This window comes from Diceros bicornis, chromosome 34 (assembly GCF_020826845.1).
Source record: "Diceros bicornis minor isolate mBicDic1 chromosome 34, mDicBic1.mat.cur, whole genome shotgun sequence".
Taxonomy (NCBI): domain Eukaryota; kingdom Metazoa; phylum Chordata; class Mammalia; order Perissodactyla; family Rhinocerotidae; genus Diceros; species Diceros bicornis.
This window is the reverse complement of record NC_080773.1, coordinates 6695894-6718956: the sequence shown is the minus strand read 5'-3', so window position 1 is coordinate 6718956 and position 23063 is coordinate 6695894. Positions and strand designations below refer to the sequence as shown.

The window sequence follows — 23063 nt, the reverse complement described above, 5'->3', positions numbered from 1 at the left end:
AGACAATGCCTGCTGGGACTCACGGAGAAGTGCTCCTTTTCCTCTGAAGATGCCCGGGAGCTAGTCTTAGGGTAGGCTGGTGTGTCTTGAAGACCATGCTTCCTTCTCTTGCTCTTCTTCCTTTTTAATCAAAGCAGCAGCTCAAGGAGGCAATGGTGTTGGCCTAGATCAAAGAACAGATTTTCATTTTCACTGTATTCACTTTTGTGTGTATCTCCCCATAGGGCAAAGTACTGCTGGTTTTCCACTTATGGTTATGACATAACTGTCTTTTAAAATAAAGTTTGTTTAAATAGAGTAATTTTAAAGAAGGCTATTGTCAATAATAGTACAAGTGACACATATATGTGACTAATTGTAAAGGCGATTGGAGCTCCAAGGTGGTAGAAGATGACAGAAATCGGAAGCGGGTAGGGAATGACCGGAGTCAGCTGGCCTGAACAAAAACCAGTCTGGGGGTGGAGGGGGTATGCCCTTGGCCACTGCTCTCCTCTGAGCCTTGGTCTTCTCAAATGGAGATTGTTTAATCCTCTTGTTTAAAGAAGGGTGGTGAGAATGAAACATAATATCCATAAACTTTCTGGCTAAAGTAGAGGTTCTATTATTGATAACTTTATTACTATTAACAGCAGTAGTATTACAAACGTAATCCAGTGATCCACCACCCCAAGATCCCTGAAACCGAAGCAGCTGTTTTTAACTTCCAGCCTAGGGGGGTAGTATGTTTCCAGGGTAATGGATTAATTATAGGGTGACTGACAGGTGCTGAAATTAGCTTGATACTTTCTGATCCTAAGACAGAAGGGAAGTTTTTGCATCTACCTCAGTTTCCCGGACACCTGTCCCAGCGCTGAGCTGGGACTCCCCCCACGACTCTCCAGGTTCTTTCTCAGAATTAAAACAGTCCTTCCGGAAATGCCTTTTCTGGTGCAGCATCTCAGAGTGGGCAGTGAGGAGTTAGATTTTTTGACATTCACTTGGTTGTTGCCACTATTTATTTATTTATTTATTTTTATAGACGTATAATTGACATACAACATTTTATTAGTTTCAGTTGTACAACGTAATGGTTCGATATTTGTACACACTGCGAAATGAACACCACAATAAATCTAGATACCATCTGCCACTATTTATTCTAAAACTCTCAAACAACCCCTAATACACCTCCGTTTTTTCTTTTCTTTTCTTTTTTTTTTTTTAAGAGAAGGAAACGCTTGGCTTGTTTTGAAAGCAGATTGTGTTCTCTTCTACCTGCGGCTTCTACCGCGAACGCCAAACGCAGCAGCCCACGCGCAAAGGTGTCCCTTAGTTGCGGGGCGGGGGCGTAGGGACTGCAGGACGGCGGCGGGGAGGGGCGTGGCCCCGCGGGCTGGAGCGCTCCCGGCTCGGCCACAGGGTCTGGGCACCCTGTTCTGCCAGTATCTGCCCCCGGAGTCCACGTCAGCGGGGGAGGGGGAGAGTGGGGCGGACCCTGTTCCCGGGAGTCCCCCCCCCATTCGCTCCTAAGCTAGGCGCGTCCCTACCCCCGAGCTAAGAGCTTTAACACGCACTTTTGTTGTAATACCTTCGACCAGCCCGAGAGAGCGAGACCTGGCCCTTTCGCAGTTGAGAAAACAGATTTAAAGTGGCGGTTAAGAAACGTGCTCGAGGACATCCGCTGAGTCTCTCCAGCACAAAGCCCTTCCTGGGTATCCCTTCCTCTCCCAGCGCCCACCTCTCCCAGTGCCGTCCGCGATGCAGCGAGGGTGAGGGGACAGAGGGTTGATTGCTGCGCCAGCCGGCCTGAGTCACCCGGCCAAGGCCCTCGGGTGGCACAGCCAACTCTCCCTCAGCGTCCCCGACTCGGCCCCCGGGTCCCTTCCGGCGGGAAGCTGACCGCCGTGTCTGACCGCTCGGCCCAGGGCCCAGCGCTCCCGCCGCGCCCTCGACGTGGCGTCGGGTCTGGTTACCGTCCCCGCGGCGTCCGCGCTCCTCCGGGGAGGGGCAGAGAGACTTCACCCGCGCTCTGCGTTTACCCCCACGGCTCCAAACGAGGGACCAGGTCCCCAGCCCGGGCCACGCTGCGGCCACGGAGACCCCCGGCCCGCCCCTGCGCCACAGGACTGAGACAGCGACGTTGCCCAGATTAGGCCACCGGAGAGGGCGACCGAGGCGCCCAGGGGCCCCAGCTCTCCGCGGCGCGAGCCTCGGCTGCGGCGCCGGCTCCGCACGGCCAATCCGGAGCCGGGGCGGGGCGGGGCGGGGGGCGTGGTCCGCGGGCCGGGCCGGGTCTCCAGGGCTCCGGGGCCCGGCCTCGGGCGGGGCTGGGGGCGGCCGCGCGGGCGGGCGGGGGCGGGTCCGGGCGCCCTCTGGGGCCAGTGCGCCGCGGATCCTCAGTCGGCCCGCGGTGCACGAGTCGCCAGCATGACTGACGCGCTGCTGCCCGCCGTCCCCCAGCCGCTGGAGAAGGAAGGCGACGGCTACTTTCGGAAGGTGGGCGGCTTCGGGCGGGCGGGGGTCTGCGGACTCCAGCCCTCCTGCCCCCTGGCCGTGGAGGGGGCCGCGGGAGCGCGCGGCCAGGGTCGGCCAGGCCAGGAGGGGGAGGGGGCGCGCTGGTCTGGGGCGGGCGGGACTGAGGCTCGGGCTGAGGGGTGCGGCGGCGGTGCACCGGGCAGCCGAGAGCAGGTGGCTTCCGGGGCTGGGGGACGCCGGGGGCCGCCCCGCGCAGGTGCCGGCGGAGGATGGGGGCCAGGAGGGGTGCTCAGGATGGTCCCCGCTGGCGATCCCGCGCGCCTGGGGAAGGGACCCGTGGCCTCGCGGCGCGTTGGGACCCGAACTTCCACCCGAGCGCGTGGCGGGGGCGCGGGTGGAGATAAAGGGACCACCCCAGGCGGGTCGGCGTTCTCCTTTTGCCTCCAGAATGCTTCCAGTGTCGCCTCTTCGACTCTTTAGAGGGCAGGGGAGAGCTGCTGATGGGAGGTGACTTCGGGCGTCGCCCCCTCCTCTGCCGCAGGTCCCCCGGGAGGGCGTGAGCGCGGCGGACGGGAGGGCTGCGGTCTCGACCCCTCTTCACTTTAATGCTAAAGCGGATTTCTCTGATTGTTGGAGAGACCGCGGCGACGGCGGGCTCCGCGGGAGCTTGCCAAGTCCGGGCGACCCTCGGGACACACGCGGCCTCCCGCCCTGGAGATAACAGTCCGCAGCCCAGTCCCTCAAAGCAACTCCAGCCCGCGGTGCGGGGGCGCTGGGACGCCCGCAGGTGGCAAGGCCTGGGCTACAAAGATGTTTTTGAGCCTGGAGTCTCTGTGACACTTTCCACCCTTCTTCCTTGTAGGTCCCCACAAATCTAAAAATAGCCTTTGAAGCTTGGCCAGGTTTGACTGGGTGGGTTGAGAGATTGTTGGTTTTTTATAACATATATGAACGAAGGCAGGGTGCCTAATTATAAATAGGGAAGTGAAACTGTTTCCCACAAAACAATCGATTCTTAATTGTTCAGAGCCTAACGATCCAGTGGGTAAATGGTCTTGACATCTTCCTCCTCCCGTGTGATGCAGCCTTGGGGCTTTTGCTGTCTGTTGAGCAGTGGCCCCAGGGGATGAGCAGGACAGGAGGGGAATCTGGAAACAGGTGAGGACAAAGTGGGAAAAGTTCTTTTTGTTGAATTGCTTTTAGCATTTAGAAAAAAAAGAGTAGTTTTAAGGTATGTTTAAGTTCCAAGATGTCATCATGGAGTTACAGGATTATAACTTCTAATTATGTGCAGCGTTTGGGACAGAGGATCATAGGCCATGGAATCGCAGGAGGCCAGGCCTGGGATTCCCTAGATCTCCATCCTAGGGCCCGGAGCCTGCTGCCTCCACAAAATTGCTGTGTAGCCTCCAGCAAGTTGCTGCTTCTTTCTGGGACTTCATTTCCTCCCTGAATTGATTGTCCTTTGAACAGGTGGAGAGCAATATCTGGGGGAAGTGACAGAGGGAGGGGCAGAAGAGATGGGGAACACCTGTGAGGGTTATGTTCCCAAGCCTTCCAGAACAGGTTTTCTAGTGGAGGATGTGCACGGGAAAGAGAGTGGATAGTGAGGGAGCTGGGAAGGGATGCAAGGATGGGTGTTTTTTAGATGCAGTTTCTCTGGTGGTAGATAAGAGAATCTCGGGTGCAAAATAAGATGAATCACTGGTTTACAATTAGAAACATCTCTTTTGAAAAGGAGACCTTGTAATGATCATTGTGCTATGTCATACCAGTCCAAAGAATGTTCTTGGTATGAGGGTAATACTCTCCCGATCTGTGATCTGAGCCATTTTGACCTCAAACAATTGCTCCCTGAATGAAAGGTAGATGTTACACAGGTGAGGAAGAGGAAGGAGAGCCCAGCAGGCAGAGGGAACAGCGTGAGCAAAGGCATGGAATTGTGCGTGCTTGTGAGGGAGCCCCCTGGGGTGTGAGGCGCGAGTGGGAACATGCAAGGAATCAGGGACCTCCAGGATCCATCCATAGCAGGACCAGACATGTGAGATTCATGTCACAGAAAGACCACTTTGACGGCTGAGCAGTCAGTGGGTGAGGGGTGGGGGAGAGGCAGGGAGGAGTCGGGGAGAGGGGTTAGCCTCCTGTAACCTCCATCATCTCTGCCAGGGAGGAGTAGGGGAGAGGGGTTAGCCTCCTGTAACCTCCATCATCTCTGCCAGGGAGGAGTAGGGGAGAGGGGTTAGCCTCCTGTAATCGCCATCATCTCTGCCCTTTCTACTCTGGTACAGACTATTGATGACTTTTCAGTCAGTTCTATAAAGTGCTGTGTAAATGCAGCCTCACCACCCCTCCTTCCCACCAGCTTGCACCCCTGACTCAAACCAGGGGTCCAGACTGGAGGCGGGGATCCCAGTGAGGAGGTTGGAATGATGGGGGCCTGAGCAAAGGCAGTGTCAGCAGGGATAGGAAGACCTTATGGGACAGGAGATGGTGGGCAGGTGCTGCTGATGGAATCCAAAATGTCTGCCTTGGGTGTCTGGACTGAGATGGGGGAGCCAGGAGGCTGGTGTGGGGGCAGGTGGACTTGAGGCCCCCATGAGATGTCCAGGTGGTGGTCCCTGGGAGAGTCCACTCAACAGACCTGGCAGCCATGAGAGCGCCCTGGCTAGAGATGCAGCTTTGGCGGGCACCAGTGTGGAAGGCTTTTGGGATACTGAGTGAATAAGGACCCAGGACAGAAGGGAACAACACTTCCACTTAAGGGACAGGCAGAGGGATGGGAGGCCAGCCAGGAGGCCGCAGTGTCTAGGAAGCCGAGAGGAGAGGAGAGGTGAGGCTGAAAGTCAGAAGAGACCTGGAAAATACTGGATTTAGTCGTTTAGGAGGTTGTTAGTAGTGAGTGGGTGGAGGGTTAGGGGCAAAAGTCAGTGTGGCAGGGTGCAGAGGGAGGATGGGGGAGAAGATAGTTGTTGGAGGGATAGCGGTAGAAGAGAGAGAAGAGGCAGGTTTGTTTTAGAAGGAGGAAGTCTAGAGCCTTTTTAAAGCTGAAGGTGAAGAAGTTGGGTTGGTGGGGTGGGGGGTGTTGAAGATTCAAGGCGGGGAGAGAACAAGCTGAGGAGGGGTCCCAGGAGGCGCGGGGCAGGTGAGGATTGGAGATAGCTGGGGCATGTGTTGGGTGGAGGGGCCAACCAGGGGCAGTCAGAGGACCCCCGAGAGTGGAGATATAGTCAGGGCATCGTACAGCTGCCCCAAGGAAGGCTCCTCATCCTGTCCTTGGACTTCTGAGATTTTGTAGGCACTTACGGGATCAAATTAATTTCTACTGAAGTCAAGCTTCTCTTTATCATACCTTCCCTCCCCTTCCCCTTTTCTTGAAAATGCCATTCTGCTCCATTCATTCAAAAAGCATTTACTGAGTGACAGCTCTGAGCCTGACCCCGGTCAGGTTCTGGGGCACACTCAATATGGCTTCTGTGGCAGTTCACAGCGGACCCCATTTCCTGGGGTGCTGAGCAGTGCTGGGAGGTGGTGCGTTGTCCGGATAGCTCAGGCCGTGCTTGAATAGGAATCAGCTTCTTTGCTTTCGTCCAGGGAGCAAAAAGTAGGGGGTCCACGGTCCATATTCAGAGCTTCAACCCTGTTTTGTGTGACTTGCACAAGATGAGGACCAACTGCCCCAAAGTCCACTATGCCGGCTGGGCCTGGACCTTGAATGTGCAGGATGGTCACTGGCAGAGGGGGAGGTCCCTGGTAAATGAGGGTCTTCTTGGGGTCGTGTGGGACTTGGCTCTGTAGAGCCTGAGGACACAGACACAGCTTGGTCCCAGGTCAGGCATGGACACCCCCAGCACAGACCCTGGCCTCCTGGGCTGGCAGCTTGGGGGTGTCTGAATTAAAAACAAAACAAAAACAAAAACAAAACACAATACTTTCTAGTCTATGGCAACATCGTGTTTCTCTCTTCTCTGGCCTCTCACTGTTGTTCTTTCTGTCTTTAAATTAACATGTCTAAATAGAGATGCAGCTCTATAAGATTACCATGAATTACTTTCTTAAAAGAATGACAAGTGGAAATGGAGCTTCTTTTTCCCAAACAGATATTTATGCTCATCCTACTGAAAGTCCTAGAAGAATGTGTGTTCTGGCCTACAGTTAATGCAGAGTAATCTGAGTTTCCAGGACATTGCATCCTGAGAGCAGGTCCAGCCTCCGGGGCTCTCTGGGTGCTGGAGTCTTAAAATCCTCAGTAAAACCTGGTTTTGGCCAAGAGAAAACCAGCTGCAGAAAAGCTAGAGAAAGCCATTCCCCAGGGCTGTTGAAAGGGCCTGACTGCGAGTGAGGTCTTACACCATGTGCACGAAGAGTCAGGACAGAGCCAGCACTGTCGGCCTTATCTCTGCCTCTCCGTCCTTTGGGAACACTAATGGCCTGAAATGAATTCAGCTCCATTGTTTTTACTCAAGAGCTGGAGGAGAAGTTGTTTGTTGTTCACAGGGCCCCAAAGTTCACTGTGTCCTGCTTTATGCTCCCTGTTTACTCTAGGCTTTCTCGAGGCTCCAGCAGAGAAGGAAGAATTTTATTATTATTTTTTTAACCCAGAAGCTCCTCCTGGGTCCTCCTCTGCACCGTTCATCTTAGCGGGGTGTGAGTTCATGTTGGACACACGTGTGCATCGTTTATGAGCACATTTGTGTGGGGGGAAGCCTGCTCTTGAGCCATGTCCACAGAGCACAGTGTGGGTCATGGGGGCTCATCAGCTCCAGCTTCACGAGGTGGTGATGGTGTCCCCCCAGGTGTTTGGACCCTCCCCTGGGAGTCTCGAATCCTTTCTCAGGCGGGGAGGGAGGGAGGAGGAGGCGTGTGAAGGTTGGCGATGCTGCCCCCTCCCCACCCCATACCCCATCATGGTCTGAGCCAGGTCTTGAAGGCCAGGCTGGACCCAGGCTGACCGTGGCCTTGGTGAGGGTCTGCCTAGCTGCCCCGGTGCACACCAGCAGCCAGCGGGCTTGTCTGACCAACATCTCCTCGCATTGTGGGATCCTGGCCAGGAGGGGTCCCCTGGCAGGAACAGAATTTTCAGGGTGACTCAGAGGAGAGTCAGCGTGATGAGCTGTAACTGTAAATGTCCCTCGCTTCCTGGGGCTGTTTGGACAGATTCCAAGACACCACCTGATGATACCGGGCTTTGACTTCAGCCCGGTCACCACTTCCTCCTTTGGCTCAGGTACCAGAGGCCCGTGACACAAAGGCTGCGTTGGAGGTGGCCACCGAGGACAGTGGAACAGCAGGTGCGCTCAGCCTGAGGACTGGGTGTCTGGCAGAGCGGGCCGCCAGGGGTGCCAGCCGGGAGTGAGGTCTCCTGCCTGCAGTGCCAGAGACGGAGAGAGATGCAAGTCCGTCTGGCCTTTCCAGTCAGACCCATGGAATTCACTAAGGCCACATGCCCTTAGAAAATCCCAGGTTTCTACTGGACTGTAGGAAGAGAAAAGGGCAGGTGATCGAAAACAACTTCAGAAGTAGTTTCTTTATCTCCAGTATTGTTGTACTATAAAAGGAACATAAATTGTTGTAAAAAAGGTAATTACAGAAGTGTACAAAATCACACACACAGATGGGCTCCCGCTCCCACACCACACAGACACCCTCTCTAGATAAGGACTGTTAACTATTGGTGAGTACCTCCTACCAGCTGAAATAAGCAGGTCATTAGCTGGGTCTGGAAATCCATTTGATTCAGGCAGATGTTGGTGATTGTAAAAGCTTCGTTATCCGTTCAGCATGTTGAGAGAGAATGTGAGGGGCACACGGTCGGTGTTGATACAGATTTGTAGAACTGACTGAAGGGAGCCTCTCGGTAAAGGTTGTGGCTGTGTTGATTCCTATTGTGTCCCACCCCTACCCCGTGTGAATGCATCGGGCCGCTGGAGGGAGGCAGCTGAGCCTCGACCTCCAGCCCTGACACCTGGCGGGGATCCTGGAAAAGCAAGAGGGCTATTTGCAAGTGCCAAATTCGTCTTTTAATTTTTATGGACGTGGAAAAGCTAGATTCTGTCCATCCAACCTGCCCTGAATCTCCAGTGTGGGGAAAAGTTGTTAGACCTGTGCGTGTATTACAGGGTATTGCATGCTATTTCTGTGGCTTTCTGGTTGACAGCTTCTGGCTAACTCATAAACAAACAATTCTGTTTTCCAGAGTTTGGTGATTGAGTGAGAGATTGCGTAAGTAGGAAGGAGTAAGAAAAGCAGAGAAATATCTCCGTGCTAGAGAAGCAGCATAAAGCATCCACTCTCCCATACCCTGTGCAAGGGTCTCCAGCTGGGAGACCCTGCGCTGTCACCCCTCACTCTGTCTTACTCCTGATCTGGAGACTCCAAGTTCACACTGTGCCCTCAGTTTGCTGGAAACACATCTCCATGTGTGGGCTTTATCTTGGGCTGTGTGGAGGAAGGGCCCCCAGTGGTTCTCTGGGTGGAGGGGAGCCAGGCGCCAGGCAATGCCTAGAGCAGGGCCTCCATCTGAGGAAAGACAGCTCCGCTCCCTCTGAGTCTGCCTTCCCGGTGGCCTGGCCTGTCAGTCTCTGCAGGTGGAGGTTCAGTATCCTTTCCTTTCTTCCAAATCAAGTGTCTCCAGTTTTTGCTTAGCTGCTGCTCTTAAAGACTTGTTTCCCAGCTGAACAATCTCTCTGATGATTCTAATAAGGACGGTTTTAGTTGCAGGTGCCAGAAAAATCCAATCCAGAATGGCTTAGGCAGAAAGACACACTGTGGTACATCCCTACAATGGAATTCTACTCAGCAATAAAGAGGAACAAACCACTGATAAATGCAACAAGATGGAGGAATCACAAAGCATAATACTGAGCAACATAAGCCAAACACAAGAGAATGCATAGCGTATGATTCCATTTATATGAAGTTCTAGAACAGGCAGAAGTTATGGTGATAGAAACCAGAGTATTGGTTGCCAGAGGATGATGGAACTGTTCTATATTTTGATTAGAGTAGTGGTTACACAGGTGTATACATTTGTCCAAACTTAATGAACTATGTACTTAAAATCTATGTATTTTATGGTATGCAAATTACACCTCAATTTAAAAAATGGCTTAGCAAAATAAGCCAGACAGAGAAAGACAAACACTGCATGATTTCACTCATATGTGGAAGATAAACTAACACACAGACAGAGAGAGCAGTTTGGTGGTTACCAAGGGGAAGGGGGTTGGGAAGCGGGCACATGGGGTGAAGGGACGCATTTATATGGTGACTGACAAACAGTAATGTACAACTAAAAGTTCACAATGTTATAAACTATTATGACACCAATAAAAAAAAAGTGGCTTAGGCAAGAAAGGGAATGCATTGGCTCCTGTAACTGAGAAGTCCAGAGGAATGGCTTCAGGCCAGGCTGGATCTAGGGCTCAAATGCTGCCACCAAGACTCAGTTTCTCAGCTCTGCTCCTGCAGGGTTGGCCTCATTTCTGGGGAGACATTGCCTTGCTGTGATAATGTGGCTGCAGCTGCCCAGTCTCACTTCTCCTAGGGTCAAGGTGGATGGGGAAAATGAAAGCTTCCTCCTGATGGACTCTGATTGTCCTATGTCACGAACTCACCCTGAACCAATCTCAGGGCCAGGGGCCTTCAATCTTCCCACTGGCTGGGCGTGAGTCCGATGTTCTTCCGCTTGGAAAGAAGGTGTGGGAGCGTGGGTTTACCACCCCTCTGCATCATGGGCTGCGAGGTGGGAGAGTGGGACCTGGGTCACTGTGCCCAAAGGACATGCAGTGATGCTGGGCAGGCCTCAGCCAGGAAGCACAAGAGGGGTGTCTGGGCGTCGGCAGGCGAGCTCTCCCAGCATTCCCACACGTTCCTGCTGCTCAGCCTGTCTCACAGCTCATCTTAGAGCAGCAGGAAGGACATGGGCTTAAGTCCCGCTCCACCCTCACTGCCTCTGGGATCTGGAGTAGCTCAGTTAACCTCCAAGCCTCAGAATTGTGGGATCTGAGATGCTGGGTCCACACCGGCTGCGTGACACATGGGAGAGGCCCACTAAGCTAGTGATGAAGATGAGGTTTCACTCAGTACTTGGTCTTCTTGGGTGTTGGCTGTTGGACCATCCTTCCATGTTTTGAGACCAATGCAAATGCCCAAACCTTAGTCTGGTAAGGGAACCAACAGACTCCATGTAGGGGAAAGACTCACTTCACTGTAGGGCTTGTAGACGGTGACCCTCGAGGCCAGGGCAGTTCACTTGCCCTCTCCCCTGCTCCAGGTTCCAGGCCAAGCAGGCGTGACAGGGGCTGCCCTGGTCCTGGCACAACCCCTCACTGCAGTCTTGGAGCAGCTCTACATCCTGCTGTGAACCGATCAAGAACTAAGCTGTGGGCAAGCACTGGGGGTCCCCACCAGCAGAGGCCCCCTGGCAGGGGCCAGTGGATAGCGAAACAGCCGCTGGTGATGCCAGGGGTTCTTTCTGGCTGTCTTGCCCAGATTCACCTCTTGAAGCTCCGGGAAGTTTCCAAATAGCCCTGTGGGCGTTTCTGGTGTTTCCAGCAGGCCCAGCGTTCCTACCTGTCAGTAAGAAGTAATGTAGTTTTGAGTCCAATTACTCAGTCACATCTAATCCTAAGCATTCCTATGTCTTATCTAGAAACTTGACCCCACATCTGTGGGCTGGTTAGGGTGTAGCCATTCCAGGCCAGCCAGAAGTTGGGTCAAGTATAGAAGCAGGAAAAAGTTCTTATCCGTGAGCTGGAATGACTGCTTATCTTAGCTCTGGGAATGTACATAAAGGAATTAGTTATTAAAGCTTCTCTATAAAAATGGAACATTTGGCTTTGGCGAACCATGTAACTTTTTTTTTTTTTTTGTGAGGAAGATCAGCCCTGAGCTGACATCTGATGCCGATCCTCCTCATTTTTGCCGAGGAAGATTGGCCCTGAGCTAACATCTGTGCCCATCTTCCTCCACTTTATATGAGATGCTGCCATAGCACGGCGTGACAAGCGGTGCGTCTGACAAGCGGTGCGTTGGTGTGCGCCTGGGATCTGAACCCGCGAACCCTTGGGCCGCCGCGCGCACACTTAACCCCTTGCACCACTGGGCCAGCCCTGAACCATGTAATTTTTGAGTCAGATTGAACCATCCCTTCATAGTAATTTTAGGAAGTGGAAAGGAAAGAGGCTGGCAATTATTTTAGTCCTTTAATATTAAATTAGCTTAATATTAAAGACATTTTAATCTTATATCTGAAAAAAGACAGTTTTCTGATTTTTGTTTTAAATCAGAGATTATTTAATTGTTTTGAAAGATGTTAACTTTGAGACCATTCCAAGTCCGATTCTGAATATCTGTGTAATTTGAACTTGGGGGGTGCTGTGTGGGAGCAGGTGGGTGGTGATCTGCTGGCGAGTAAGAAGGAGAAATCTTTGTGAAAGGAGAAACGTAACTCGTTTCTGACCCACTAGTCCAAAGGCCACTGATATGGGAATCCCTGAGAAGTTGGAGCTATAGATAACCCGCTTCTCCCTCCTTGGGGTTGAGGCCATGGGCATGGCTTGGGCAGAGGTGGGGGAGGCTAGGTGTGTGCAGAGCTGCCATGGCAGTGACACAGCTGGAGAGAAAGGGCAGTCTCCTCACCAGTACTGCCCATCAGCCACTCCCAGGGCATAACCACAGCCCCTTCAGTGGGCAGAACCTAAAGATAAGCATCAGAAAGGAATGGGGCCCTCACTCAGGTCCCAGGACTGCTACCTGCTGAGCTGGGAAGAACACCACTAGGTTAAAATGAAACTTTTGTTCTGAGCTTAAACTATTCAGAATGAAACATTGCAATCCACATACTCCAGGAAATAAGGAACAGAGAACATAGGCAATTCACTGAAAAAGAAGTTCAAGCGATCAATAATATATGAAAAATATGTTTACCTTCGCTAATAATAAGTGCGAATTGGAAGAATGGCATACCTGTTTCTGCATATCAACTTGGCAAAGATTAAAAATAATGCTTTTCAACTCAGCAATGAAAAGACTGATAACCCAGTTTAAAAATAGGCAAAGAATCAGAATTGTTATTTCTTCAAAGTAGATGTACAGTTGGCCAATAAACACATGAAAAGATGTTCAACATCATTAGCCATCAGGGAAATGTGAATCAAAACCACAGTGACGTATCTCACACCCAGGGTTGGCTATAATAAAAAAGACCATAACAAGTGTCAGTGAGACTATGGGTAAATTGGGACCCTCACAGACTCTTGGGAATGTAAAATAGTATAGCCACTTTGGAAAATAGTTTGACAGTTCCTCAAATGGTTAAACCTAGAATTAATCATATGACACAGCAATTCCACTTGCAGATATATAGCCGAGAGAGAGGAAAACATGCTTTCACATAAAAACTTATACACAAACAGCCCTATTCATAATAGCCAAAAAGTGAAAACCGCCCCCAAATGTCTATCAACTGAGGAATGGATAGATAAATGTGGGATATCCGTGTAGTGGAGTATTATTCAGGGACATAAAGAAATGAAGTACTGACATGTGCTACATCATGGATGAACTTTGAAAACATCGTACTGAGTGAAAGAAGCCCATCACAAAAGACCACACATTGTATGATTCCGCTTATATGAAAAGTCCAGAATAAGCAAATCTATACAGACAGAAGGTAAATTCATGGTTGCCTAAGGCTGGGGGGAGGGGACAGGAACAAGGGAGAGCCTTTGCTGGGTGATAATTGGGCTGGTGTGGGATGGGAGGTGGGGGGGGAGGTGCCCCTAAAGAGATTTGATCCCTGTAACTCTGCCCTAGAAATAGACCTTCAAGAAAAGTATTGACGTTTATAAAGATTCACGTTGGGGCTGGCCCAGTGGAGTAGTGGTTAAGTTCAGTGCTCTCTGCTTTGGCAGCCGAGGGTTCGCACGCACGTTCAGATCCTAGGCACGGACTTACACACTGCTCCTCAAGCCATGCTGTGGTGGTGTCCCATATACAAACTAGAGGAAGATTGACACAAGTGTTGCTCGGGGACAATCTTCCTCACCAAAAATAAAGAAATTTATGTTTACAAGTATGCATCAGGGGCCAGCCCGGTGGCACAAGTGGTTAAGTGCACGCGCTCTGCTGTGGCGTCCTGGGGTTCGCCGGTTCCGATCCTGGGCACGCACCGACTCACTGCTTGTCAAGCCACGCTGTGGCGGCGTCCCACTTAAAGTGGAGGAAGATGGACATGGATGTTAGCTCAGGGCCAGTCTTCCTCAGCAAAAAGAGGAGGATTTGCAGATGTTAGCTCAGGGCCGATTTTCCTCACACACACACGCAAAAAACAACAAGTATGCATCAAATAATTATATATAATCACACACACACGCAAAAAACAACAAGTATGCATCAAATAATTATATATAATAGCAGAAACTTGGACACCATCTAAATGTCCAAGTATAAGGAAATGGTAAATCCTAAAAAAAAGGCAATATAATGCTGTCATTAAAATCATGGTTTTGAGAAACGTTTCATAATAAAGGAAATTTTCGTGATACAATATTAAGTGAGAAAACAGTAAACTGGATGTGCCACTGTGCAGAAGAGGGTTAACATGGCAGGCCTGAGGCTGCTGTCTTTAGAGAGGCCTGCTGGCAAGGGTGGTCCCTGCCTGGTGTCGGGGAACATGGCCCTTGGAGTGTTCCCTCCATCCCCTAAGTGATCATGTTGGCTCTCGGTGCCCAAACTAACGGCACAAACTATGTGGTTATAATGAACACCTGCTTTCCTTCTGGGAGCCGGAAATTTTGGTCCGTGCTGGGCAGAGGGTGCCTTTGTGATCAGCCCCCCCAAAACCCTGGGCGTTGATTCTCTGATGGGCTAACCTGGACGGAGACATCGCATACCTGTTGCTGCGTTTTTGTTGCTAGGGAAAGAGTGCCCCGTGTGACCCCTCCTGGGAGGGAAGAAGCCTAAGGAAGCCTGCACATGGCTCCTCCAGGCTCCGCCCTTTGTCCCTACCATCCAGCTGTCGTAAATCTTAGCTTTGAGTGCAACTGTGTGCTGAGGCCTGGGCGTCCTAGCAAATCTCCAAACAGGGTGGTCTTGGGGCCTCCCAACACGGCCACAAATGTGGAAAATAACAGCATGCATATAAAATAGATGGGCAGGAAGGAGACCAATTTGCAGTGGCTGTTTTGGAGCTGTGTTGTTATGAGTGGCTTTTCTTTTCTTTTTTTTTACTTTTCAATATTTTATATATTTTCCATGTTGATATTACTTTTATTTTCAGAAAATTTTCATTTTTAAAACATTTTCTGTGATGCTAAACATTGTCATCATTTTTAGAGTGGCTAACCTCTGAAGTGGCATCTCTCGTTTCCCCTTAGGGTTGTAATCCGCTTGCACAAACTGGCCGGAGCAAACTGCAGAATCAAAGGGCAGCCTTGAACCAGCAGATCCTGAAAGCCGTGCGGATGAGAACAGGAGCAGAAAACCTTCTGAAGTAGGTGTCTGCTGGTCCCACTGCCTCAGCTGGGAGCCCAGCCTCTCCTGAGGCCTATTGATCCACTCCCTAAACTCCTAGGTCTACCCAGCCTCCCCTCCAGCTCTCGGCTGGAGCTTCGGGTTTCCTCATTTCTGGCACCTGGAGCAGGCCCTTTCTTGCCTTGAGCTTGATTATGCTAAAGACAAGTATTTTACCCAGCCTGTTTGTGTGTTTGGGGACAGGCGGACAATGGGGGAAGTCCAGTTATTGCATTTGTGTTTGTTTTTCCTGCTTTCTGTGGGACTCGTCTGTTTTCCCTACTGCCTAGTACTGTGCTGGTCTAGCATCACAGCTTGGTAAATGTTTGTTGAATGTGTAAAGGAAAGGAAGGCAGACAGGAGGGATTGGGGGCATTTCTATTGCCAGCATCCATCTCTCTCATGAGAGGAGCCCAGTACAGCTCTGTACTCTTGGGGCATTCATTATTCTGCTGTCATGGTAAAATAGTTACTTATCAAGCATAGAACTCGGTGAAGCCTTACCTGTGTTGTAGGCAGCTCTAAGCCTCCCCATACCCTGCAATGCAACGCAAGACGATGTGCCAGCTGCCTCTTGTTGACAAAGAGTGCAGACTTGCTTCTTCCTTCAGAGTCCTAGGAGTAATTCTTGTCAGCCCCATGCTGCCTTCTGCACTGGGTAGTTGAGGCAGACACCATGCCTGCTGCCCTAGTAAGTGAGGCAGATGCCTGCTGGAGCTCCAGAAAGAGATGTGGAATGCTTGCAGGGACCTGGAACCCTGAAACCTGGCAGGGAACCCAGGAACCTGGCAGGATATGGATAATGGGTGTTCCCAATGGGTCTGCTCCACTGTCGGAGGCCTCAGGGAGTCCAGAGGCTGCCCAGAAAGTTGTTGGGAAAAACAAATATGCCAAACTGGGTGTTTATAAAAGAGCCGCAAGGCTCTGGTAGTCACAGATAGGTAAGAATGGCGTGATCGGCTCCTCCGTGTGGCCGCTCACCTGGGCGCTCAATAAAGACAGGAGGAAGGTTTCTGACCGTGAACTTGGAGTAAATTCATTTCTGAATCAGTCTATATTTGCTCCTTAGGAAAGATCTCTGAGATACTAACTGGTGGGAGAGAAAGGTGCAGGGCAGCATGCCCTGTGTGTGTGTCTAAAGGATTTGTACATGTGCTTTTTGCATGCACAGACTTTTTCCAAAAGGGATTAAGAAAGAAGCTGTTAGTAGAGTCTGCTCCTGGGACTAAGACCAGGGTCGGGGGGTGGAGGTGACTCTCTTTTTCACCTACCCCCCTCAGTGTCTGAATGTCCTTTTACAGAGTGTGTGAATTACTTTTATTCGTTTTTACTGTAAAACACTGCGAAGCCACAGACAAATAATGTAAGCAACCCCCTGAGCCTGCGCTGGGTCTGGAACGACAGTGCTGGCTTTGCCTGTGGCAGTTTTGTTACTTGTGAACCAGCAGAGGACACGAGTCCTGGGGGCGCCGTGTGTCTGGGAACCTCTTCTCCAGCTACTTCTGTAACAGGGTGGAAGGGAGGTTGTCACCGGAGGAGCCTGGGAAAATATTGTAACATTTCACCTTTTAAAATGTCTGACAGTGTCCCTGTCCCCAGAGGAGTCTGGACCTGGGATATTGTCGGGTCCACAGCCCAGTGGACATCATGCGGGCAGTGCAACTGGGGAGAGGCCCCCGACTTGGGGAGCACCTGCCGTTTGCCGGGCTTGCCACGCTGGGAAGGCTGCAGGCGTGGCCCCCTGGAGTGTTTTGTGGCTGTGGGTTTGGTTGACAGTCTGATAGGCCGGCTCTGCAGCCGAGGGGCAGGTGGGCAGCCCTGACCGTGGCCTCCCCAGGCAGGGGGATGTATTTGCCTGTTCAGTCACCCGACAGATGGACGTGCTGAGCACCGACTAAGTGGCGGGCCGTGTTTGAAGCACAAGGAGATAAGGCTGTAAGTAATTCAAACGAGGCCCTGCCTTCCTGATGTTTAATCTCTCGTGGGGCCTTCATATACAAGCAAGCAAATCCAGTCACTTCCTGAGGCGATGCTTCTAGGGAGTCGATGAGAGGGAAGTGGGGTAGGGGTTGATGCGTGGTAAGATAGAGAGTGGTCAGGGAGGCCCTCTCTGACCAGGGATGTGACATGTCTAAGGCAGGAACTGGGGCGGTTTGTCTGTCTTGCTGTTAACGACACCAGCAAACAGCCTCTCTGAGGCGCAAGGCTGGCTCGAGCTCATTGTCAGGTGGGCAGTGGTTGAGCTGGCGGGGGTGGGGGTGGGGGTGGGTGGGGTTGTTAATGATTCTCTCAGTGACCTCAAAGTTCAAAGTGCCCCTCTCTGGAGAATGTTGTCAGAGGAAACCCTCAAGGTATTTATTAATCAGACTCAACCATTACCAACGGTTTCCTGAAAACAAACGGGGCATTTGGCCAAGCCAACCTCTGGCCCCACGGGTGTCCCTGGGCAGCCGACTGGGTGGCTGTCCCTGTGGGCGAGGGGTAGTTTCAGTCATAAACTGGGCCCTGCTGTCCCGTCTGTCTGCCTGTTCTCAGGTTCCCAGATGTCCCACTGCAGCTGCCAGATGAAGGGAGAGCAGTTGGAACAGGGAGAGATGCATTTGGGAAAATCTTCCCCAAAATACAGGAATGTGAGGGTCCCAGTCCTTATCTGCACTGGTAAGGGGGCTTCGAGCCTGGGCAGGCACTGTGAGGAGCTGGGTTTTGTAGCCCTTCACGGTTTTCTCATTCTCTGATCTGTATCAGCCAAGAGTCCATGAGCTTCCTGGAGTTTGATTAGGAGGATATTAGATATTTTAAATGTACTTTTTCAGACTAAGCAAGGACAATATTCTCTCTCTTTTCCTAGCTCCCTTCCTTCCCTTGAGAAAAGCTGGGGTAGAAATGTGGTGATATTCCTCTGAAACAGAGATGGTCTTTGTGAAATTTAAAGCAAGGTGCCACATAGTTCAGTTTTAACTAACTGGTTCTTAACAAGGGCAGATTATTTAACATCTTTAGGCTTTAGGTTTCCCTCTTATACTGGTAGCTGTTGGACTAGAGCAGGGGTGGCCCACTCTGAGGTTTATGGGGGCCAAGTGGTCACAGAAAAGAGTGAAGCAGGCTGGGACTGGTGCTATAAGACAATAGGGAGTGGTGGGGACTATGGTGAAGTGCAGAGTACACACTCTCTCTGGAGGGGCAACTGCAGTTTGCTCCATGTAGAGGGCAGGGCCAGAGTTGCCAGACCTTGAGATTTTTTTTTTTCAGGAGAGGCTAGAGATCCGACTTTTTAAAAAATCTTCTGATAGTTGAATTTTTAAATATTGGCAACTACATCAAGAGGGAAAAATGACACCCTGAGAGCCAAGTGAGCAAGTCCCACGGACCTCTAGTTTGCCACCTTGGACCAGAGGGTCACGAAGTTCTGGGCCAGGGTGACCTGGGGTAGCTTGGGCTGTGATGAGAGTGAGTTGAGGTTAATGGCTGCTCACACTGTGGGTTCTGAGGGAGCTGGTGCGTGTCTGTGCAGCAAGGCACGCGAGCCCGGGTCTGTGGGGCCTGCACCAACTCTGGGGACTGCCTTCCCGCCCCGAGAGATGGGCTGGAAGCAGACATCTTGCCAGACCGGCTGATCCACCGCCTTAGCCGGGTGGCTGCATGAGGGCACCAGGCAATGCTTGCTCCAGCCTCCCTGAATCCCTGGCCGAGCAGGATTTGGGGTCAGATGGATTAAGGCCAAGCTGCTCCAATAAGGTCTCTGAAGCTGAGGCAAGCCTGTGGTGCCTGTCAGTGTGCCTGCTCCTGGACGGGAGAAAAACATTACGTGAAGACAAATAGAGATATATGGGTCAGAATGCAAAGTTCACATGTATCTTTAAGACAGAAACGTGGGGGCGTTAATGAAATTTTGGACTTGGAGTGGAGAAACCATCATCACGTGGGAGCTTCTTATGGTAGAAACGGTCTCAGAAGCTCCAGCTTGAGGGAAGTCGTGTGGATGCGGTCAGTAGCCTCAGGAAATAAGTGAACCTGGACTTCCTTCCCCTGTTCACACTTGGTGGGTTGATCACTCAGAGAGAGTAAGTGGGCACCTTCTCATTCTTGACTCATGCAGTATGTGCAGGCTCTCCGTGAAAAACCCAAGGCAGTCGGCCTTTCCATGGTGGTCCAGGCCCGAGGGAGCCATGGAGAGCCCAGGCTAGGAGCCGCTGGGCAGGAAAGGGCTAAAACACCCTTCTGCCTTGTCCTGGTCAGCCTCAAGGCCTCTTTTGGCTGTAACATCCGTTACCAGACCACAGGGGCCTCAGAGGAGGTGTGCACCCAAGGGAAAGGTGAGAAAAGCCATGTTCTTCCAAGAAGGCCCATTTTCATCAGGAAAGGCAGCCGAGGTGCAGGGCACCAGTACTGAGGAGACCAAGGCTCTGGTCTTAACTCCTAATCTGGGCCAGCTGATTCTATTCTTGTCAGTTGCCCCAGGCTATTTGCCTAGCCTGGGCACAGAGGGGCTGGGCACACACCATGCTGAATTGATGTACCTTATTCAAGAAACTTCCCTCTACCAGTGAACATTGAAAAATTATCACCTGTACTAGAAACAGCTCACGCTCTAGGATGGATTTCTGAATCATTTTCAGCATTGTGGAAACCAATCCTGAGGCCTCGCCTGGCCACCCACCTTTTCCAGAGTGACCCGCTCAAAGAGGTTCACATCCAAAGAGCAGCTCGTCAATTTGTTATGAATCTTAAATATCTCAAATTGTTGCCAAGTCGAGAGGGAGGAGAAGTGGCAAGTCAATATACAGAGGTGGAAAAATCAAGGGCTGGCGTATCTGGGGGCTCTCCAGGTATTTGGAAAGGGGTCTTAGGGTCTAAATTGTTGTATTGAAGTTGCACCCATTCTGTTGCTGAGAACCGGTCAGCACCCCAGCCACTGACCCTAGAGAGTGGTCTTTACTCTGCCATTTGTTCTTTCATCAGCTGAAATTTGTCGAGCCCTCACCATGTGGAACAGACTATGCCAGATTCAGGAGAAATACAAAGAAATAGAAGGCAAAGGTCTTGTCCTCCAGGAGTTATCATTGTTTATCTTGCCACATTCCAGAATGGATTTGAAACACCTTAACACACTTGTACATCTTGTGAGATTAAAACAGGAGTGAGTGAGGCTATGGAGGCAGGAGGAAGAAGAACATAAAAGAGATTTAGCTGGAAGTAAGGCTAGTACATGCTGGAAGGTCCTATATCCTTTGTTAGACATGGGCCACAGTTTGTCTCTGACCTTCCTGGCAGGCAATAAGAAGAAGGGAATGTGATCAGGAACACATTTCATACCCATTAGCCAAAAGCAAAAGTTGCTAAAAGAAGCCATTCCCAATCCTGAGGGCTGGGAGAATTTTCTCGCTTGCGTCCTCGTGGACATTATCAACTAGTGCATCAGCTACGTTCTCAGTAATATCTCTGTAGTACAGTTTTTACGAGCTGCAGGTTGGGCTCATGGTGTGTAATGAAATCAGTTCAGTGGGTTGCTGTGTTATAATAAAAAATAAATATTTGGTCTTTGTGCCTGGTTCTTGGCACAAACCTCCTACAAGCCTTGGAATCTCCTGAATGTCTTTTGTATGCCTATGAGATGACTCCTGATGGGAGAAGGGGGCCTTCAGGATGGGGGACTGGTTGCCAGAAACACCCAGCCTGATTAGAGGGTTGGCACTTTCAGCTCCAGCCCCAGACCTCTAGAGAAGAGAGAGGGGCTGGAGATTGAGTTCAATCACCCATGGCCAATGATCTAATCAGCGTGCCCATGTAGTGAAACCTCCATAACAGCCTAAATAAAGGGGTTTGAGGAGCTTCTGGGTTGGTGAACACATCAATGTGCTGGGAGGGTGGCACGCCTGGAGAGGGCGTGGAAGCTCCGCCCCCTCCTCAGCCTCTGGATCTCTTCCATCGGGCTGTTCCTGAGTTGTATTCTTGAAAATAAACCACAGTAAATGTAAGTAAAGTGTTTTCCTGAGTTTTGTGAGTTCTAGGGAATTATTGAACCTGAGGAGGGGGTTGTGGGAACCCCTGATTTATAGCTGGCTGGTCAGAAGTATAGGTGCCCTGTCCTTGCAACTGGTGCCTGAAGTGGGGGCGGTCCTGTGGGCACTGAGCCCGTAACCTGTGGGATCTGTGCCATCCCTGGGAGTTGGTGTTCAGCGAATCAGAATTGGAGCACTGCAAACATCATCATTTTAAAAAAAGAAGTTATTGAAGTGGAATAGACTATATTGGAGTGCATCAAAAGTATGGCAAAGTATGGCTTCGTGCGATTTTTGTTTTAGAGGTGTGTGTGTGTGCATGTGTCTGTGTGTGTGTGCACATGTGCGTGTGTGTGTACTGTGTTGTGACATAAAATGTATTTCTTGTGATCATGGCCCCAAAAAACAAATCCCCAAACCAATGATATTCACCAAGCTGAGCTTCCAGTATCTCATTGCCTATCTGGGGAGCCCAAACGTGCACGTATGCAAACTTACTGGACAGCGAGAGGACAAGTGCCATCTGCAGCCAGGGTCAAGCACGGCTTTTACTGAGGGGAGAGGCATAAGCTTGTGCGTCAAGGAGGAGTTCAGTGAAGGGAGAGGGAGAGAGAAAAGGAACATAAATACATCATGGAGAGAAACCGAAAGGCTCAAATGTGTGGCGTGGTGGGGAGAGCCCCCATGGAGAGGGCAGGCTGCAGGGGAAGTGGGTTAGCACTTTGCTCACTGGAGGCAAGATGACAGGTGGTGAGCAGAGCAAGCCGCGACAGGTGGCTGGATTTTCATCAGCTGAGGAGGGGCAGGTGGTCAGGCACCCTCTCTCTGGTTGGCTGGAGCTCTTGGCTGATGAACATCAGGTGTCCTCAGCCGTGAACTGAGGACGGTTCTAGAACCTAGTCTGAGAGATGACTGAGGACTTGCCAGGACGGTTCCTGGAAATGTGCGTGATACTTGGTTGTTAATGCCACTGTGATTTTTGTGGTGATTCCTAATCTGCAAAATGAGGGAGCACCTGTAAGGTCTTCGAGTGCGTGTCAAAACCTCTGCTTGAGGACTGGGGTAAAGTTTGTTTCTTTGCATGGCTTCACACTGGTCTGTCCTATGGATATGCCACATTTCGAGCATCCATTTGCCAGTTAGTGGATATCTGGATTGTTTCCACTTTTTGGCTATTATGAATAACGCTACATTCACATACGTGTCTTTGGACATATATTTTCATTTCTCTTATATACATTCCTAGGAGTGGAAATACTCAGTTGTATGGTAAGTTTATGTTTAACATTTTTAGAAACTACCCAGGTGTTTTCCAAAGTCACCGTGTCATTTACGTTTAGCAATATATGAGGGTTCCAGTTTCTCTACATCTTCACCAACACTTGTTATTGTTTGTCTTTTTTATTATAGCCAACCTGGCAGCTGTGTATTGGTATCTTATTATGGTTTCAATTTGCACTTCCCTATTCACTAATGAAATTGAGCATCTTTTCGTGTACTTATTAGCCATGTATACGTCTTCTTAAGTAAAATCTCTATTCATATCTTTTGCCCATTTAAAAAAATTGTATTGTCTCTTTATTATTTAATTAATAGAACTCTTTATATGTTCTAGATACAAATTCTTTATCAGATATATAATTTGCAAATATTTTCTTCCAGTCTGGGACTTATCTTTTCATTTTTTTTGTTGGCGTCTTCTGAAGCACAGAAGTGTTTAAATTTATAATAGAGTCTAATTTATCAATTTCTTCTTTTATGGATTGTGCTTTTGGTGTGTAGCTGAGAATATTTTGCCCAATGCAAGGTCGTGAAGATTTTCTTCTACGTTTTCTTCTAGAAGTTTTAGAGTTTTAGCTCTTATATTGTGGTCTCTGATCGATTTTGACATAATACTTGTGTATGGTATGAGATTTAAATTGAGGTTTATTTTTTGCCTGTTGTGCAGAAAACAGTCATCATAGCAAGCCTGAGATGGTTATCCTTAGAAAGCTTGCAAGGTTGGCCCTGGGCTGGTATCTGGAGACTTAGATTTCAGGAGAGTTCCACCATTCCCAGAACTGATAAGAAGGGTCAACTGTGCCTAAACTGTTTGTG

The 23063-nt window shown here is 50.4% G+C and overlaps 1 protein-coding gene across 1 annotated transcript in view; it reads left to right on the top strand.

Moving 5' to 3' along the window:
- The first annotated feature begins 2376 nt into the window (after window positions 1-2376).
- RHPN2 (rhophilin Rho GTPase binding protein 2) overlaps window positions 2377-23063 on the top strand; it is a 53248-nt gene continuing 32561 nt past the window's right edge. Inside the window, exons 1-2 of the mRNA XM_058529085.1 lie at window positions 2377-2475; window positions 14832-14947. Of these exons, the coding sequence (XP_058385068.1) occupies window positions 2407-2475; window positions 14832-14947 (185 nt within the window). The 5' untranslated portion in view covers window positions 2377-2406. The remainder of the gene's footprint in view (window positions 2476-14831; window positions 14948-23063) is intronic.